At 46.1% G+C, this 20974-nt stretch overlaps 2 protein-coding genes across 4 annotated transcripts in view; one reads left to right on the top strand and one right to left on the bottom strand.

The window, feature by feature from the left end:
• RBMS2 (RNA binding motif single stranded interacting protein 2) overlaps positions 1-11873 on the top strand; it is an 86153-nt gene extending 74280 nt beyond the window's left edge. For all 3 annotated transcript variants that reach the window (XM_081898833.1, XM_081898835.1, XM_081898834.1), the window contains one exon: positions 79-11873. The gene's annotated coding sequence lies outside the window, so the exon portion shown is untranslated. The remainder of the gene's footprint in view (positions 1-78) is intronic.
• The window catches only part of BAZ2A (bromodomain adjacent to zinc finger domain 2A), a 40459-nt gene continuing 30721 nt past the window's right edge, over positions 11237-20974 (bottom strand). The window contains exons 21-26 of the mRNA XM_081896652.1: positions 20042-20325; positions 19008-19140; positions 18492-18638; positions 17937-18175; positions 17238-17381; positions 11237-15549 (exon numbers count right to left, since the gene is read on the bottom strand). Of these exons, the coding sequence (XP_081752778.1) occupies positions 15381-15549; positions 17238-17381; positions 17937-18175; positions 18492-18638; positions 19008-19140; positions 20042-20325 (1116 nt within the window). The 3' untranslated portion in view covers positions 11237-15380. The remainder of the gene's footprint in view (positions 15550-17237; positions 17382-17936; positions 18176-18491; positions 18639-19007; positions 19141-20041; positions 20326-20974) is intronic.

Consider the following 20974-nt stretch of genomic DNA (forward strand, 5'->3'; position numbering starts at 1 on the left):
CCGGGGCCACAAGCGCAGCAGGGGCCAACTCGGAATAGCACCCGCCCTCGTAATTACCTCCACTTTCCATCCTTCTAGCACCATCGAGCAGCTCAGCTCTGAGCAATCACTTCGAGGGAGACAACTTTTATTTTTGTTTAATTTGTGCTGCATTTAGAAGATGGAACCATTTTTTTTCCTGCAAAGAGAAAAGGTTGTTTTTGTTGTTGTTTTTTTTAAAAAGGAAATAACCGCAATAGACTTTTGACACCGAGGAACCAAAGGGGGTTAGCGTGGGGGTGGAAAGGCTATGGCCCCCCGACCCTTAGATGTACAGATGGACTAAGGACTATTTTAATACAAGGAAAACATTTTTGTGTGTGCGTGTGCGTGTGTTTGCGCGTTAATTTTCTTGTTAACAGCAAAGTCAAACGCTTTGGATGCCACAAAATTCCCCAGAGAAGAACAATTGTTATTGTTTATTTTTTTTCCTCGCTCTCTTTTTGGGAAAGATGGCTCTCCAACTCTGGGAGGATTTTTTTTGCTCCTTTGAATTTGTTTTGTTCTATTTTCTTTGGTCATTTAAAAGATTTTTTAAAGGACAAATATGCAAAAGTGTTTGAATATTTTTTGTTGTTTTATAAGGAAAAAAAATGCTCTGAGAAAGCCCCACCTCGCAGCTGTTAGGGGAAAAAAATCAATGCAGACGACTTCTTTTCTTCATCCTTGGGGAGGGAGTGGGGAGGGAGTGGGGATTTTGCTTTGAAAGGATTATTTTATTATTTCAAGAGGGTAATTTTTTTTTCTAAAAAAGACAAATTTACAAAAAAACAAAAAAGGAAACCTACAAAAAAATCTACAAAAAAGGAAAACTACAAAAAAAATATGAACTTTTGACGGCAGCAAGAGGGGCTTGCATAAAAACTTATCAAGTTGGAGGGAGATGAAGCGGCTGGTGGCTTTTGAGGAACGGACTAATTTGCGGGGGGCAAAAGTTCTGCCCCAGCTGAGAAAGAGAGAGAGAGAAAGAAAAAGAAAGAAAGAATGTTTGCTCCAGACCTCGATTTCTGCCCTCTACCCTGTCCAATGGGACTGGTTCTTGCTGGATTGCTTTGGACTCTGTTTTGAGCTTCTGCACAGACCCTTCTTTGCTTCCACACGGACTTCCCCCTCGCCCGCCCTGCTCTGGATCAGGGGAACAATAAACTGATTGAGGAACCTGCTGCCCCGTGATGTGTCGTCGCTTCCGGACTCTTGGACACTGAATGGACGCATTGCCAGCAACAGTGCTTCGCGCTCCTGCCCTCTCCTGCCCCACCTCCCGACCCTCCCTTGGGACACACACACACAGTGCCTTCTGCTGCCTGCGGTCCGGAGACTGTGCTGCCGTATGCCCCCCCCTCCGACTCCTGCATGCCTGTCAAACCCAGGTGCACACAGCCTCTCTCTTTTCTTGGCAAACCAGTTGAGGGCGCAGAGGTCGATGCTTCCAGCTGGCGGGGGGAGGATTGGGGGGGCGGGGGCGGGGGCGGGGAGGTCTGTTCCGGTTGCTTTAAAAAACCCACACAAAAAACAGGGAGCATCTTGCACCTTGCAGGGGATGGCTGAGTTCCCCACCCCCACCTCGAAACGGATATCCTAGTTACTATGCACGTTTCCCTTCCTCACCCCCCCCCAAAAAAACAAGCCCTTGGTTGCTGGCTCCCCAGATTCGCAATAGCAGGAGACTATGTGCAATAATCCAGCCCTTCCTACAGCGCATTTCCCTGGAGAGCCTTTCGAAGGTACCAAGTGCTTTAGACCACCTCTGCATGTTTTCTCTCCGTTTTCTCCCCCCCCAAAAAAAATCCCGCTTTCTCTCAACCAGATGGTGCTAAAAGACTTATCCTCTCTTCCACCATAAAATCAGCCCAGCTGGCATGAAGCTGACCCTTTCCACCTTGTTTTTAGATGTTGCTTCCCGCCTCCCACCCCACCCTCCAGATGTGATCATGAGAAACCTTTTCCCCCTCCTCCTTTCTCGATGCCCAACTCATACCTTTGACGAAATAGCTCTTATGCAGCTGACAATCAGGGAGGACTTAATTGCAGAGGCCATACGGGTGTCATGTGAGCCAGGGATTGAGAGCGTGGAAGCGTGTGTGTGTGTTTGTATGTATGTATGTATGTCTGTATGCACAGCACATGTAGGATGGCATTGGGAGAAGGTATCCCTGCAGAACTGGGCTTTTCCCCCTTTGTTTTTAATTTTGCATTTCTCAGGACATTGGTATTTTCTTTTCTTTTTAAAGGATTAGTACTTTGTCCTGACCGTTAAGTGGGATCAGGTTTTCCTTCCTAACAGGAGTGTTTGAGGTTTTTGGAAAGATAAGGGTTCAGTACACCCACCCGCCTTGCATAGCTCCTTAATCATATGCTTCTTTGTTGTCTGTCCTCCTCAGCCACACGCCCCCCCCCCAAATTTGCACCCTTAATTGGTAGCAACGCAGGACTGAGGCACCCCCATTTAATACCTCAGATATCGGCAAGGGAGCTGTATAAGCAACCAGAATCACTGCTTGTAACATCAGTCGATTCCCAGAATGCTGTTTTTGTGCCCCTTCCCCGGACTGGAGCTTAGACTGAATCAAATTAAGCTGACAATTTACCCCAAGGTGCTGAGCTAAACTGAAGTGCCTTCATTTGGGCAGAGGGCCCCCGCACACCTTCATCGCTGAAAGCTTTTCGGCAGGGGCTAAACTGACTTCTGCAGGGTGAGGCCTAACAGCCGGCTGAGTAGGAGAAGAGCTTTAGGCTAAAATTAATCAGCAAAAGGTGTCTTGCGTTTCTGTTGAACTTTGCCTGTCGCAATATTCCACTCAAATGGCCAAAAGGGCACCGCACCATAGAGATTTGGGTGCAGAACAGCTCCCCCCCCCCCCCGCACATCATCATCCTGTTACCCAAGTGGCAGTTTCCAGGAAATAAGAGCTGGTTGTCTTATTTTTTCGCAACTCAGTCTTTACTTCATTTGGGGGCCAGCACACTACAACATTCAAAAATGTAGTACATGACACACCCAACTTGTGCCAGCCATAGCAGTTCCTTAGATCAAGCTGTAAAAAGATTCGGGCTCAATTAACTGGTTTTCTAGAGTGCTTCAAATCTGGACAGCAACCCAAATAATACTTTTGGTCTGCACAAACATTTCCATTCTTGCACCAGATTTCCTGATATCCCACTCCCACCGCCCAAAATAAAATACATCGCACAGCATCAGGAGCCACTTTCCAAGCTTTCAGCTGAGTCCTCTATGCAATCCCTCTGGATCACACCGATCCATTAGGAAGTTTTGTTTGGATTGACACGGCTAGAAACTTCACAGGAGCACTTCTGCCACTGCCGTTAATTTTAATACAGCTTACGCAGGATAATTTCCTTGCGGGCTCTGCTTGTCCAACGTGATCAAATGTGTTGGGATTTCAGGCAAATGGTAGTACGTAACTGCTTAGAAAATCCCAGGTTTTGAAAGAAGAGAAAAAAGAGCATTGTGAAAACAGTATATTGAGCCTTCTCTTAGATTTACGTCTGATTTATTGCATACCAAGAACCAATTAAGTATGTGAGCATGAAATTATGTTCCCCTCCTATATTGGTTATTTTAATCACCGTTTTATATAAGGCTTCTGATAACAAAGTTTTAATGGATAAACTCGGATAAATTAGCAAAGCTTGAAATACACTAGATATAGACATTCGATGCTGGTGGCCAAAGATGTGATGTAGGTAAGATGCACGTGGCCATGTAAAAGCCTTGATCGCCTTCAAAAGCATGTCCTTAGAACTAAATTGTAACAATGGTTCAATGCAAACATAATGTTTAAACATTGTTCACATTAACCATGGCTTGCTGCCGCCTCTGATTAGTATTTCAGAATATACCGAAACCATGGTTAGTGTCTGTTAACCTGCCCCTGGAGGGCATGTATATAATAAGACACCAGCAAGATCTGCTTGCCATCTTGCAGGCCAGAGGATGAGGAAACTGTCTTAACCATGGTTTGCTCAGTGCAGAAGGAACATTTAACCATGGTTTAGGAAGTCAGATGTAAAGTAACACTTAAACCATGGTTAAGGAAAACAAACCCCACTCAAAACATGATGTCTGTATGGGACTCCCACTATCCCTTTTTTCAGCTTAATTCCGTTTCGATTATGACCCTGCTCTGGTTCCACGTCTGCAGTGCTAGCAAAATATAAAACAAAGAAATAAACTCAGTCCAGCAAAAGTTAGTTGTAGCCAAAGGTTCAATCCTTTAGGTCCCATGAATTCAGTAAGTCAGGATTCATAAGATTCTGTTTAGGGAAATAAGGAATACAGCAAAGTCTGACAGCTCCATCAAGGGAGCTCCATGCATGGAAACAGCATTGTGAATTGCGTAGGGATGCAGTTGCAGATATTAATCTAGATGTACATCTGGAGGCAATATTTATCCGGGTCTTACTGGATGTGTTCATTGTGCATAGGACTGCATAGGCACCTGAAACTGCCCAATTGCCATTTGTGACTAGTTATCTATAACAAAGCTGGTTTGGAAGCAAGGAATTCCTGGTATCATGGATACAAATACTTCAGTGCTGGTTTCAGAGTGACTGGGCATCACCCTCCATGAAATAATTTCTGCTTTCAAGCCGGGGGCTGCAGTCTTTAGCCTTCCTGGTGGGGTTGCTGTGCCCGCCACAGATTTCGTGGATTGCGAATCTTTTCGGGATTAATTTCCAGTTCAGAAAGGAGTGCATTTTGGAATGTTGTGGGAATGGTCTTTTCAATGTGTGTGCCTGTGTTTCATGGCTGGCATGCAGCTATATTATTAAATAAGTTTCATTTCCCAAAACTGAGGTTGACCTCCATCTCGGCAGTAGCTAACGTTGCAATGTTTTCCTAGGCTAGTTGCATTTTACTTCGGTGTTCCTTCATCTCTCTCGCTGCCCTGAAAGACTTTCAGCATTTCACAGCATATCCGTCGTATGCTAGGGACTCCAATCTATTTGCAGAAAGTCTCTCTGCATTTGTTGAAGAAAAGCTGCCGTGGGCAGCCAGCAGCACAAAACTCAACAGATGCCATACAGCAACACACCTGGCAACCTCCTACAAATCTCTTCCATCCAGGTTTGAGTGCAGGATTCTGCGCGTACGAGCCATCCTAAACCGCTGCCCCAGTTTTCTGAATCGGGGCAAATTGCTTAGCTGTTGCCCATGCTTCCTTCTCATCCTCAGCCTGTTTAAAAAATAGTTGTTCTGCAGACTTGTTTCATTTGCTTTCTCCTCCGGTGTGTTTAAGAGCTCCCTCTATTCTAGCCTCCCCACTCCCCCCGGTCAGTCGCTCTCTCATTTGGACTAGGAGGTAGCTCTTGGTGGAAGTGGGGTGAGAGGAGGGAATGCGAAGGAAGGGAAGAGTTTGAGTCCCATTTTGCATCAAGGCAGCCTTTGGGACTGGAGATGTTATTTGTGTTTGTCGAAACCCAGCAGAGGAGGACAGGAGCAGCCTCGACCTAAGCGTTCATGCCGATGTCCCTACCTCTTCTTTGCCACATTTTTCTTTTGTTTGCCAAAGATATAAACAAGGTCTCCCAGGGCCAACCTGGTGCCGCTCTGCATTTTTTAAAAGAAAGAACAAAAACGGAGTTTCTACCTGAGCCAGATGCAGCTGTCTATTAAGGCCCGGTCCCATGCAGAAAGGAAGCAAGAACTGGTTTAAGAACAGCAAGTAACACAAGACGCGCGAGAGGGAGGCCGAGGGTAGGGGTAGCGAGGGGAAGGGAGAGATTGTGGCCAGGGCTGGGTGGGTAAGGAGAAAGGATAGGGTGTAAAGGGAAGGATTAGGGTATGCGTAAGGCTGGATGCTAATGCGGTGTGAGAGAAAGTAAGATTGCAGTGGTGGGAAAGGTGGACGTGCACAGACCTGAGAGATTGTGTGCTGCGGGCCCAGAGACCCTACACTTCGCCACTGCAAAGCTTACCCATGGTCTTAAGCCCTGTTCTCACTCCCCACACCTTCCTAGCTTTTCTTTTCCTGAGGGGGACACCTATGACAGACAAACGAGTCATGGCATTTGGGGCCCTTTGATTCCATCGTCCCAGGTCTGGAAGGAGGGTTAGCAGTTAGGAGAAACATCCGAGAATATCCCCCACGGGCTGCAGAGGCCAGCTGTCAAATGGCACCGCTCATCTCCCCCCCTTCCCCTGCTCTGACCACGCCAGCTCCGAACTGCTAGGAAGGCTCCTGGCTGCTTTCGTGGAGCACCTTTGCTTTAAGCCCGATCTGCAGCTTTCTCATGAGCAAAGTCGCGGCCTGAGCTTTCCGCTCCTTCCTATACTCTGGGAATCGACCGCTGCGCAAAAGCATGACTTGCGAGCATGCATGCGTAGCATAGGGACCGAAGGCAAAAAAAGTAGAAGCAAAAACCCTGGGACCTAGGAGCATGGACCTCTGAGCTGCTAGATTTTTTTCTTTTAATCTTGTGCCTTGATTTCCCCTATCCCATTCTGCCAGTGGGGGGAACCAGTCCCTGCACTTTAAACTTCCAGTCTAGTAAAGGCCTCTCCCGACCTGCTCCTTCCCCACTTTGTGAATGAATGACCTTGCAGCCTTGTCCCACTCTATGCCCAACAAGGCCTCTGTGCTCTTCTCTGGCCCAGCTTCCCTCTGCACAAACCAGCCCAGCCCACCCCCCTTGTTGTCATCTCCTGCATCACGCTTGCCCCCCCCCCCAGCCTTCCCACCATGCTGGAAGAGGAAGAGGAAGCAGCTGGCTGCCTCAAGAGATCTAGTAGAGTAGACTGTAGATGAGCCTCAAAACCTTTGTCTCTCCTAAATGCTGGCATCTTTTTTTATTAAAACAAAAACAAGCTCCACCATCCAAAACTCTTTGCCTGCTGATTCCATGCTTGCATCAAAACCCCGTCCTCCTTGGATGTTGTTGGTGCTATTTGGGGGAGGAAAATAAAATAAACCCGGTTCAGAACGTCCCTCCATTTTTATGCACACCAGTTCCAGTTTTCTTTTTTTTGTCATTCTTAGCTACACATCTACCTCACATGTACTTGCAGTTCATTTGTACATCCTGAACCGGCAAACTGCACCTTCTCCAGGGGGGGCGAGTTACCCCAACTCACCCTTAGAAAACCCTCTGGGCTCCTCTGCTTTGTGGGTGGGTGGAAGAGAAATGTTTGTCTTTAAAAAAAAAAAAAGATTAATAACCCCTGTGTTGCTGCTAATTACTGGAGAGTTTTGTTAAGATGTACCACATTTTGCTTTTTAAAAAAATTCCTTTGTAAAGTGTGTTGACGCTGCGTTAGTTCGTTTCTTTGAACTTGAGCAGAAATCTTTGATCCACAGGTAGGGCACAGTTTTGTGACCTCAGTGTGAGACCCCCAAGCATGGCAAGAATTCGTAAGTGATGAATGCTGCAAAGTTTCCACCTAGAAGTCCAGGAATGGCATAAGCCATTGTTGGTTTTCAAAACAGCCTTTTTTATTTTCAAAAGGGCTCGCTGAAGCAAAACAGTGGATTTATTTGGACCCCCTGGGAGCAGTTGAACGGTCAAAAGACACAGCACAAGGGATCTTGCCTTTAAACCAGCCTGCCATTAACAGGCTTTCAGACTCCATACTCTGGCGCTCTAGCTAAATACTGAGTTTGCAGGAATTTGGTTTCCGTAAGAGAAAGGAAAACCACTGGCCCCAGGTTATGCAGGTGGTGACTGCAAAACAACAAACTGAACTAGCAACGATCCCGTTAGCAAAATATACTAGAGGGAATGAACTTTTTGCCTTGGGCCATGGCTTGCAGAATCAAAATGAGCAGAGGTCAACAAAATTTGGTGGGGGTAGAGTACTTTTGGTATTGCTGTGCTGTTAGAATTTCTAGTACTGGCTCACTGGATAGGGAGCTAGTTGTATTTGTCTATGATACAGGATGGCTCCTCTAAGCTGCCCAAAAGTGATTGCACAGCCAAGTAAGACACTTTGGAGCTAATGGCTGTCAAACAGCAGCTGTTGCTCTTTGGGGAGCCTCTTCTATCCAGAAGGAAGTGATGCTCTTGACAAATACCAATACCTCAGCTCAAAATACACACGTACCCAGCACCATCAAAGCAGGCAGTGGGGTGGAGGCAATACCAAACATGCTAGCAAATAAAGCAGATAGTATTCCAAGCCAATTCTATTCCAGCAGGGCCCAAGGTTGTGCTGCGGCCTCCTGCTTCCGTTTTTGCCATGTATTTCCTGTCAGAAGCAGTACCCCTAGAGCTGTTGGCGATTGTGAGTTGGGCAAAAGGAGAAAAGTCAGCGTTTCGTCTTCCAGAAATCTCACTTTTTGTCTGTCCAGGAGCTAAAACAGTTGACGCTACTAACATTCTGAGTGGCAAAAAAAAGTGAGGGTCAGTAACAAGTGTTTCCTCGAAATCATTTACTCGCTAGGATCGCACCAGAATAACGTTTTGTTTTTTAAAGAAAGGGTTTCTTGATTGCAGAGCACTTGGTGTTCTTCAGCTTTGCCTTCCCGTCTCTAGGAGGAAGCTCTGGTGGGGATTCCAGCTCTGCTTTGAGCTAACGCAAGGCCCAATCCACCCCATACCTTGGGACAAAGTTCATAGCTTGTCGGCACTTTCCTCTGGAGCAATACGCCCTTGGTGGTTCAGATGGTTGCACTGACGCCTTGCCCTGTAGCAAATGGCCTTTAAAGCAGATAGCAATAGGCACCCACTCTAAAGAAATACCCATCTCATGCTGGTTCATGTCTACAGCAGGCTACAGGCTAGTGTGTTTTTTAACACCCAAGTTCGTCGTCATAACATTGGAACATAACAGCTAAATTGTTGCTTTAAAACCACCACCACCACATGCTTGCCATGGATGCAAATGAGTCTCCTGTAAACATGCATTTGGCACTCTGAGTGATGCCTCTGCCCTGTTTCTGACTCAAGTCATTCAAAGCTCCCGGGAACTCTCCAAAGGCAACTCTTCTGTGCTTCCATTTGCCACAGACACAGCGAGAGTTCTTGGCCCGCCCGCAACCCACAGTCTCAGTTCATTTTACCGGCTAGTTTTATTTATATACTTAGGACTATTTGTACAAGTTTTTTTTAATTGAGAAGTTTCTATAGTTTTGTATCTTCCATGCTACAGCCAGGCCTGTTTCTCTCTCTCAACCCCTGTACACCTTTCCCTCTGTGGAGCTCTGACTGGTCTCATTTTGAACAAATTTTTGTTTTTAAATAAAAGGTGAAAAAAAAAGTGGCTTGACTGCTTCTTGGAAATACTTTTAGCTCGTCGTCATTATTAAGCAGTTTCAAGGAGATGCTGGTCATTCTCTCCCTATTAAAGCGATTTAAGACAAAATATGTCATGATGATTTTCAAACTATGCTCCAGGAAACTCTTGAGGTTCTGTGGAAATTTCTTGGGGACAAAGTTAAGGATGATCGACCAGTGTTGCTGGCAGACAACTTCACCAGCTCTACTGATCCTTTCACTAGTAGCGGGATTGCTACCAATGAAGAGTACCCAATAAATCCAATCAGTCTTTTCCCTGGGAGCGGCTATTTGCAATCATCAGATGTATTCTAGATATACTCTGAAATGTGTGGGGCATATTGGAAGGCCAGGTCTCCTGTGAACTTGCAATCTGCTCTAGAACACCTTGGCAATGTAGATAGCCAGATTCCCTGAAGTGGTGGAGCACTGGAAAGTCAAGAGTTTCAACACAATTGAACTATCCTATTATGCACAAGAGGTTCATATTAAAGAACAGTAAAAAGGCTGTCCCGCCCCTTGAAATGTATGCTTGCTGCGAAGGCTGTTTCCCCCCAACTTGGAACTGAGGACTAATCCACAATCTAAGAAATGGTTGTGTGTGAAGTTTTGGTTTACCTAGAAGCTGATGTCTGCATCCAGCACAATATTCTGTAGCCCAGCCAACTGTTAAAGGTCTTCATCTCAGTTTCTTAAGATTGCAAAAAAAGGGGGTGGAGCTACTTGAGGTGTTATTTTAAAGTGGGAGGTGCATACCAGGTCTTGCATTTGCAAGATCTCCCTTGCAGTTGGTCTCTTACACAACTTCCACTTAGCTCTAATGAATAACAGATCTTTCTGCAAGCTACAAACAAAATTGCAATTGACTTTTCATACTGTGGTGGTTACTGAACTTTTTCTGTATGTCCATTTTACCATTTTCTATACACACTAATGGGAGTAGCAACTGTCTTACCATGGAGGTAAAGAGAGGCTCAGGCTATGGGACTTTGGGTGCCATTCAAACCCACAGAATTTAAGATTTCTGAAAACTACAATATCTCTGCAAGATGTTGCTGGGATAATAGTTCACTGCATCCAAGCTTCATCAAACTGCCACTGCCCTAAAGCACCAAATTTCAAAAGGCTCCATGAAATGTTGCCCGCTATCATGATGGAAACCTTTCTCTCCACCACGGCTGGAGAAGCCTGGCTGATCTTTTGGGTTTTTCCACCTCAGATGACAAATTAAAAGTAGATAATGCTGGGCTGGATTCCAGTTGTAGAGACTGGACCTTCCTCCATGTAGGATCTACACAGCTCTAATTTAAGCTATATGTACAGGGTCACTTTACCTTTTACACTCAAGGTGGAGATGGCGTCCATTTTAGAGATCACAGATCATAGAATTCTAGAGTTGGAAGGGACCCTGATGATCATCTAGTTCAACCCCCTGCAATGCATGCAGGAATATGCAGCTGTCCCATATGGGGATCAAGCCTGCAACCTTGGCATTGTCAGCATCATGCACTAACACACTGAGCTACCCAGGCGCACAAAACACAGCTGGCCTGTATAAACAACACCCAACTTGTAGACCAGGGGTACCAATGCCATGAAACATTCAGTGACCTCACCTGTACGGATCATGCAATTTGGAAGGAACTGGTCCACCAGGAACCGCCACTCGCCATCCTGCCTAAATTCTGCTGTATCACAATGAAATCATAGACCATAGACACACCTGCCCAGTCTCTACTTCAACATTAAGAGTGCGTGTTGTTGTTGTTTTTTTAAAAAATGATGCATCTTCAAGCTTTCTGGCACCCACTGCAGAGGTCCACATCTTAACAGGATACTGAGGCAGGTTGCCAAAAAGCAGGAGGGGGAACAAGTCCATGTCTAGAGTGGTTAATGTTCAGCTTGTAGCAGAGCAACGCCCCTCCCCTCCCGCCCCGAGAAAAAGACAACATTCTCAAGCACATTCTTCTCTATCAAACGTGGGTTGTTTTTTTGTTTATTCTTTGAAACTTGACAAGCACTCTAACATCTGTACTTGTGGAAACATCACAAGGAAACAAACAGGAATTCTAGATTTTTTTTTCTTCCTTTTAAACCTTATTAAAAATGAGGTTGGTCCTAAAAATATAGAAAGAAATCAATTTAAATTCACAAAAAACTGTACATTATCAAAAATTCACTAAAACAAACACATTTGGTTATTCATATAAAAAGTGTGATGCCCCTCTTCCTGCTGTTCAGAGCATCTCACAGGATGTTGGGTTGGTTGGTTCCTTTCTGATATCAAATCAAGATGAAGGGGGGAGAAAAAGCCAGTAGTTGGATGATAAGGCCAATTATTCTAGTTGCAATTCTCAAAATCCAGTTGGGGGGAAAAATGCATGTAACTTTCAAAAAACAACAAGGTATTTTATACACCGACTCCCCTAATGAAGATCAAGATTAGGACAAACCTGGATTCATTCTTTTAAGGTGTGAGGGTTTGAATCTAAAAATTTTAACATTTCCATAACAAAACAAAACAAAAGCCCAACAATTAACACTTCCAAACTCTCTAGAGCTTTCTCATAGCTGAGAAAAAAATCCCAACAGATGGGGGGGGGGGGAACATTACTTTAAAAAAAAAACCCACCAAAAAGAAGCTGTTACAGCACAAGTTTAGATAAAATATAAATATTTATGCATAATATAAAGTCAGTTTCAAATAGACTTCAAATCTACCTCTTTATTTTAAAAGCAAAAACAAAACAAAACAAAAATCCCAAAATTTAAAATAAAATAAAGTTTGAGGTTATTTGATAGAAAAAGGCTACGTTTTGTTGAAAACAACTGGGGGTGGGGAGTGAGGTTGGGGTAGAGGAAGCACAGTAAGGGAGGTTTCAGTCTCCAGGCTACATCACCTGTGGCTGCATTTTACTTACATCAGTGCTCTTGCAACTGGATTGGTCGACGCGGGTAGGGAGAAAACACAAACACTCACACACCCCTCATTCAATTGTAGCACAGGTGGAAATGCGGGAGGAAAGCCATCTCCTGATGGGACCCTGCCAGCCGTTTATCTGCCCCTAAGTGATACCCGTAATTTACAATGGTTTGAGGAGCTAGGCTGGGTATGAAAAGCAGCTAGGGAGTTAAGGTTACAGGAGATGGCCTTCCTACCACTCCGATCCACCTGGGTGGTGGAAGAAAAGTGAAAGAAACAAGCCGTTTCCTCTTTTATCTCTCCTATATGCCTCCTATGCATCTGCACCACGGCCAAGAATACTGGACCAGCATCCTGAAACAGACTGGAGAAAAACCAATGGCAGCAACGCCCCTGTTCCAGGACAGAGGCAGCTGGGGTGGACTAGGATGTAAGCCTATGACTCCGGAATACAATACGGGTCGGGTGAATCTGTTTCCCAGACAGCAGTCTCCTTAGAAACCATTGCTCAGCAACAGTGTGAGGCTGGTGCTTTGGAACCAGGTTATTACTTCGAATACAGATTGCTATTAGGCATCCGTGCACCATGAGGGGGGTGAATGATGGAGAGTTGCTGAATTGCAAGAAACGAGATGACCAATTATGCTTGTTAACAACTGCCTTGTGGACTGTTTGGGGTATTTTTCTTTTTTAAAAGGCTAGAGACTTAAAACATGTATTTTTAAAACTTTGTTTAAAAAACCGCATTCCCTCTTGCACCAAGTGCGAGCGGGAAGGATCACCTGGCTTCAGCCACAAATATTTGAATCTGCCAAGCGCTTAGCACCAGAAACCCAAAGACAGAAAGTATCACAACTGCTTATTCGCATCAGGCTCCTTCTCATGCTTTAATATGGCAACAATCCACCAGAATGTCTCTTGCATAGATTGGATAGCAAAGAATCAGTCACCTGCACATTCATCTCCATGGAAGCTTGTGCAAGAGCTGTTCTCGGTGGACTGCGCTGGTTGTTAAATCATTCGCCAAAGCTGGAGCAATCCATTGCTTCAATGGAATAGGGCCTGGGGGTGGGACCGCTCTATACCTGCTCAGGTAGCTTCAAAACAAATTCTGGTTTGGGTGGTTCTGGCACTGGAGTGAATGATAGTTCATTGAAACAGGCTACTCTTGCCCACATGGCAAAAATAACGATGAATGGAACCGCGATTATTTCTCCTCTGAAAACCATCAGAATCCAGTTGGAAAAGGGTTTAGAAAAAAGGCTAAAATGTTAAGAATGTTCACATGGGGTATGTATGAGTGGCGATCTAAGGTAAAATACTATATAGAAAATGTAGACAAAAGCTGAAAGGAAATACTTATGAATTCCAGATCTTTAGACTGAGGGCAGCTGTGGACATTCTGCAAAGGCCATAGTTGGTGGAAGCATGAGCTTCGTCCTTTCATGCTTCCAGCAAGCACTTGCATGTGCCCTCCAGAGGCATGCACCTTGAGGAGACACACAAGTGATCACTCTCTTCACTTGCATGTAATGCCCAAAGCTGCCCTTCTAGATTGAATCTCAGTCAAGGTAACCAAAGGAGGCAGCACGATTTAGACCCCACAGGTTAAAAATATGGCCAGGAGACAGGAACCTAACATGGAGGAAGATGAAATGGTGGCAGTTTTCCCTCCCTTCTCATGGGCTTAATCCCACATCTTGTCTCAAGGAGGAAATACCTACCCTAGATTGGGAATGGTGTTCCAAGGCAGGAAACAACAATCCTACCAAACGTACAGATAGATTGCAGATCAAACTTTGTAGACAGTAGCCATCCCTGAGGAATAACGCTGGGGCAGAGTTGGGGGACGGGGGACAGGGTGGGGACAACACTCAATAAGGCCAGAATCCCATGACATGATCTTCTGAAGAGCTGGAAGGGGGCATCAGAAAACCCTTCCTCTCAAAACGCAGGTTACATCAACCCCACTCCTGCAAGCTCCTTTACTTTGGTCCCTTGAAGCCTAGTGATACAATCCAGCAATTTTACCCACAACTAGGGGGGGGGGGAGAGAGCTGTATTCTTGCAGCTGAGACTTGGGCACTGCAAAGGATTCATGAGCTGCCCCTGCTGAAGTGTTCCCTGTGGAATCAGGGGTGGGGAAGAGGCTAGCAGGAAGGTTCATCCAGCTAAACTGTGGTTTGCATGAGGGGGGATTATCTGGTTGATACTGTCTTCTTGGTACACACTCGTTCTGGATTATTCCCATTTTGTTCAACTCCCTTAGAAACTAAATCTGGAATAAACCAATATTGAGCAGGGGTGTGTGTGATGTAGATTAACCAAATACAGGAATGCAAGATCCCAATTTCATACGAAGAGCTCAAGCTATGACCACCCCTCTGGAAGCAGCCCATCTTAGTTGAACCAAGAGAATGTGGCTCACAGGGGTGATACCCTTGAGAAGGGAGTACATCTTGCATTCACATGGGCAGAAGTACCTCGACATCCCAACTACTCCAGATGAACACCAGCTCTAAGCCATATACCCTTGGTTTCAGAAAGATCATTGGAAACTGGGGGAAGGAACCGTCCACGGCTACAGTGGTTGTTCAGCAGTGGTGGGGAGAAGAGGCCGGTTGAGACAGAGTTGGAAAGGGCAAAAGGGTGGGGTGGGGAGTAGAAGCAGCATGTTTCAGTGTCATCAAGGTTGTCATTCCCAGAGGCAGGAGTGATCTGCTTTATACATTTTCAACGCGACTCTAAAAAGGAGAAAAACTTAACGTTCACGTTACTGGCCATTAATGCATGGTACTGACACTGCACAGAAAAAAGTGTTCTTACACATTCACTAAGAACTATTGCTATTATTAAATAGCCCCAGCTAAGCTGGGGTTGTGGGTGGTTGTTCCTCCATTTGAAAAAAAGGAAACTTTTTTTTTTTGGCTTACACAGTTCAGAGTTTGTGTTGTTTAGAGCGAAGAAGTGAGCGGGGGCGGGGGGGGGGGCTTCTGAGGATCCAGGCGGTGAGTGAAGCAGCCCCATCGTTAAATGCCAATCCAAGTCCAATCATTGTGAGAGGGGGAAACATTAATCAGCAGGTAGCAAGATGGAGCTCCAGAAGAGACAGTATGCAGCACAGGGTTTTGAAATGGGAGGGCTTCGCCTTGGGCTCCTCTCATCTCTCCCCATTCTGCCAGCTTCATGGGTTTGTCTCCTGTTTTCCCTGATAAAACTCCTCCCACCGGCTCTCAAAAAACTGGCGCATGGTCAGCCCTGCCTTGCCCACCTCGGACTCATCCTCATTAAAGGTCCGGCAGTTGTCGAACACCAGGGCAGCATCAGCAGCAAACTCCTCACAACTTGTGTACCTGCGGAGGACAAAGAGAGCAGCAGTCAGCTTCCTGGAAGCAGCTAAGAAGTCCAGCACTCAGACAGAAACTGCAGGCGCCCTGCAACACCACAATCCTACCCCTTGGTCGTGAGGGCAGTCTCAATGCACACTGCTTTAGCCAGCCCTGAGTTACTGTGAATCACCCTTCTCTCAAGCTCTCCCCTCCCCTTCCTTCATTTCTTCCCAATGGCTAGAATGCAGGGGCAGATTATTATCATGTTATTACATTTATACCACACCTTTCCTCCAAGTAGTGCACCTTTTCCCTGTTCTACCTCCACAACAAACCTGTGAGGTAGGGTCTAGTCCTAAGTCACCTAGTGAGCTTCATAACTTACTGAGGATCGTGCTTTTTGAATCAGCAATCAATAGTTCAGTTGGTTAGAGCATAGGTAACGCCAAGGTTGCAGGTTCAATCTTTGTATGGGACAGCTGCATATTCCTGCATGCATTGGACTAGATGATCCTCAAGGGTCCTTCCCAACTGTACAATTCTATGATTTGACACCTGGTCTCCCAGGCTCCAGTCCAACACTACATTGCACCAGCTTCTTTTTCAACAGCAGTAAGCTACGGCGTAATTTGGATTTGGGACCTGTCAGCTGTAGGAATGACTCCCTACAGGACGGCAGTAGGGCATGTATACACTTGGCACAATTCCACCAGTCTTTCCCTTTGCTTAGGCTACCACCATTTGCAGGTGTCATTAGGAAAGGGAGGAGGCTGCTGAGCTTGAGCAGCTAGCGGCAGGCTAATTTACAGGAAGGTTTCTCAAGTCTGAGACCTTAATTTACACTGTAAGAAATAGAAAGGAAAGATCTTGTGGCATTTTAAGAACTAACACAAATTTATTTGTGGTGTAAGCTTTCATGAGCAAGAGTCCAGCTCATCAGATGTAAGAAGTGCTCTCCAAGTTGGCAAGTACTGTATATACACATGGGCGTGGAAGGGGGGGAAATAAAGCTAAAACATCAGAGGGGAATAAATTTCTAAATGTACGGACTGTGACAATTCTGATGAAACTTAAATGTACTCCGATCTTGCATATATATTCCTGCCAACATTGCGCAATGCTCCATACATCCAGACTCTGGTCCACAAAATCTCATGCATTAATGAAGGGGTTAGTTTTCAAGATGCTACAACACTCATGGATGGTTTTTCTGAAGCAGACAAATATAGCTACCACCCCTCAAGATTTTATTTTTTTTAAAAAACTCTTCCAATATCATGCCCAGCTGGTGGATAAAACACTGCGCCTTTTTTCTAAAAAGTTTTAACTCAAATTTTGCATGACTGCAAAGGACACCAGCTTTGTGATCACTACCTCTGCCATTTCTACATCACAACGCTTGGCCCCCCCAAGGCAGGCCTCGTCACACACTCCTTTTCCTGCGCATCACCTTTCCCTCAGTAAGCCCTCTGGAAACCTCAAGTTTAGTAACTCAGCAAAAGAAGCCAGGCCCAAGGGCTGAGGTATACTGCATGGGACCACCATGAGGTGTATGCTAGCTCCACCTGCACAAAACTACCCCATTTGTAGCACACAAAACCCTCCAACCAGGACCAACCCCCACAATTAGAAAGGGGTTGTGTGAGCGCCATTTGGATTTGCAAATGCCTTGAGCTGGCCCTGCCACCAGCAAGCTCCCTCCCTGGACTCACCCGCCGCGCAGCAGCCGTGCCCTCATGGTGGCAAAGTCCATAGGATTTTTGATGATTTTCCGATAGCCAGGCACTAGCCGGGGGTTAACTGGTTCCAAGAAAGGCCAGGCAGCTTCATGTGATTCCATCTCCATCAGGATGATCCTGACAAAAAGGCGCGAATGTAAGAGTCAGGGCTAAAGAAACTGGAGCGCTTATTGGTCAAGCTGAGAAGGCCTCCCAAGGAGCAGGTGGAGCCCTAGAGGGGATTTACTGACACTCTAACCAAATTATTTATTTGGATCATTCATGCACCGCCTACTAACCAAAGAGGTTCTTGTGGCAGCTTACTAATGCAACTAAATAGGCAAGGGTTGCTCTGGTGAGCAAAGGTATACGCTGCCTGTCTGCTTCTGAATCTCTGGGCCACAGCACATCTGAGAGGAAACAGCTGCTGCAGAAGCCCAATGTAAGTCCCTCAGAGAGTGGGGCTGCTTCACCCCATGTCCACTGTGGATGTCTCTCTGCATGGCAGATGTAAAAAGCCCAGGGAAAGCAAATGGGATTTACAAGCCTTCTACAGCCCTCAGATGCTCCAGGTGCCACTCTGCTTCTGAATCTCTGGGCCACAGCAAGTCTTAGAGCAAATGGTCTTATCCCTATGGCATTTTCTGCTCCACACCCTTCTCCCCTGGACACCAACTCCGAGGTGACACCTACTCGCAGAAGGTGAGGTCGGCACTCTGGCCTCGTGTGGACACTCTTCTTCGCTTGGAAGGAGATAGGCCTTCACCCGAGTATTGGGGCGGTACGTTGGCCAGGTTACTGCGCTGCTGGTTTGCTGCTGACCGAGATCGGGGCCTGAGCTCCTCCTTTCCAAAAAAAGCCCCAGAACTTCCACCTTTTCTTTTCTTGCCGCGTCGTGGAGAGCCATAGTCATCCTGGTATTCTCTTTGCATCTGTACCATAGAGAAATTGGAGGGGCGACAGGGATGTGTGTGTGAGAGAGAGGGAAGTAAAGAGCCATAAATTGGTGAATTTAGGGATCCCACTTCAGGGAAGGGTTTCCCAAAGGCAGCACAAAAAGCCTAGAGCTATCTGCTAGGGATACTGCAGTCCCACACTGTTGCGCCCCCACACACTCCAACATTCAACACTCCCTCCCTTGGAATGCATCTCAGTACAAATTGTGGAGCAAAGGAAGCCCTGCCAGTCAAGGAGGAAGTATCAAAGAGTTTGGGATGGGACAGATTCTAGCCCACATGGAGCCAGCACCTGAGCGATGCAGAGGGAGCAGAACCAGTCACCGGCCGGCACCTCGGTCATCTTGGGCCGGTGGCAGTAGAGGTGGCAGCCACGATCGCAGCTATCGCATAGCAGCAGGTTCTCATCATCATCCCCTTTCCGGCACACTAGGCAAGTCTGAAGGGCAGGGAGAACAAGGAGGGGTGAGGACCAGCACCACATTCAGAGGTCCAAGGCCAAAGTTGAGCTCCGAGAGCTCTCCCTTTTCCCTTGTCCCCAAATTGAGCTCCTTCCCAGCTAGATTCATCCAAGCCACGGCTCTGCTCTAGCCAACCCCTTTGGAACAGAGAGATCTTTCTGCAGATCCCACAGCTGCTTCATCTCCTCCTAGTACAGGCTTCAGCACACATGTGCCTCTAAAGGCACACAAGGAGGATCAACTCTCTTCTCTGCACCAGGGATTTCACCAGTTACCTATGTTCACTTTGATTTCTTCATTTACGCTTCCTTCTATTTCCTACCCCCAACCCAGTGCTCCTTCCTCACCGCTCTGACAACGGACTTCTCCCAGGCAACAGAACGCTCCAGCTGGTAGATGCACAGAGAAACTTGGGCTGCACTATGGCATCTCTCCAAGGTCTGGCGCCACGTTCGCATCCGCGGTGTGATCTCGTAGGAACTGCAGAAGACAAAAATAGCAATCCATTACGATGGGGGGGAAGTCAACCCTGCCCAGCAAAGGAAATTCTTCACTTGGAGTCTTTTGGGGCCATTCCAAATGGAAACATACTGTGAGAGATGGCAGGCCTTTGGTGCATCATCTGAAGCTCCAGGATGGAATTGTCAGGGGAATCTATAGCTTCTGGATCAGAATCTTACTGCTCTAAACCATCTACATCCCTGTTATATTTCGTTCTCATTAACGTCCATCATCGCCTAGCTCATAAGCATGCTAGGTAAACATTAGAAATCTGGTGAACTTTGACATTTATTGTTAAGCCTCAAAGACTTAAGTAGGCCCAAAAGGAAATCTAACAGGATTAAATGTCAGTAGCCTTAAGTTCAAATCATTCTCATTTCCATCATATGCAGCAAAAAGGATATTTATCATACCTCAGGCCTGAGAGAAACAGATTCTTGCCAATAAGATTTCTGACATTTCCTGCTGGGCCTTGTAAAACCGTAAGACTTACTGGTGAATGTCAACATTCACCAGATTTCTCACTTTAGCTGCAATGCACACATTTACCACTTTCTATTGCCTAAAAAGCCTCATGTCAAAACAACCAACAGCAGCAGCTTTTTTCCTTTCATCTTAGTATCTTCTCAATGCAATCAGACCTGGAATTGATCAAGACTCCTGCCCCAACAAAGTCCATATTCTCCCATTTCCACAAGAGGTTTTTTAAATGTTAGTTCCTGTGGGTTTTTACTATTTTACTTTAATGTAAACTGATTTAGGAGTCCCTGGGTTAAAAGGAAAGGTATAAAAAAAGCTTTTTATAAATAGTGAGACAACCCTGATTCTCATTAGGAGTAAGGCCCTGGCAATTCAGTCAACAGTAAAAGAATACACCTACATTTCTGTGGTACCCAGCTCAAGGTTACTGGGGTTACTCAGCAAAGCTTTTTCTACCACCACCTCGTGAGGAGGCCAGAGGGGCTCTCTGAGGTATCTCCGCTCCAAGTTTTGCTCTAGCTCTGTCAGGCGAAGCACAGCTAGGTCTAAAGGGTTGGTGGTTTCACGCTTCATAGCTGGTCCTTCACGCCGGTTTTTTATGGTGATGTCTTCCAGAAGCTCCAGCTGATGCTCACAGTACTGCAAGTCGTTCCGAACAGAATCAGGTTCTGGACTTGTCCAGCCCTGGGGGGGGGGGGGTGGAAAGCAAAAACGTGAGATCAGGGCATGGCAGGAAGAAGAGGGGGCTGTGATACACTCTGGGAACCTCAGATGCATTTGTGAATCTTCTTTCCATGTACCAACCGAAACCAGTTCCTGCAGGTACACAGTTTTCAAGGTTGTGCTACTCCTGTTGCCAATGAAAAATATTTGCACCAAATAATGATGGTGCCTCTGGCACAGATGTGCAAAGGAGCCCCCATGTACCAGAACACTCACAGTCTTAAGATAGCCCATCACAACGAAGAAGCTTGAATCATCATATGGTGCTGCCAATGTACATGGACCTCTAAAGGTGCCACAACAAAAAAAGAGAAGTCTTTGCTCTCAAATTGATTAGCTTTCTGCAGGGCAGTGTAGCTGCAAAGGTGCCAGCTGGGGAGTAATGCCCACATGCAAGAATGGAAATGCCAAGGTAGGATTTTAAGTTGACCTGGGTCATTTCCAACTCCAGAAACAAGAAAAGATCTGAATGTATGTTTTAAATTGTTACGGCAGATCTGGAGATTAGCAGGCACCCCCCTGGGTGATCTGTACAACGTGAGGTCATCCCCCACCCCACCCACAATAATAAGAAGAGTTATCAGGAGGGACTCAGCCTACCCTGGATCAT

This window comes from Podarcis melisellensis (genome assembly GCF_964234715.1).
Source record: "Podarcis melisellensis genome assembly, chromosome: 2".
NCBI lineage: Eukaryota > Metazoa > Chordata > Lepidosauria > Squamata > Lacertidae > Podarcis > Podarcis melisellensis.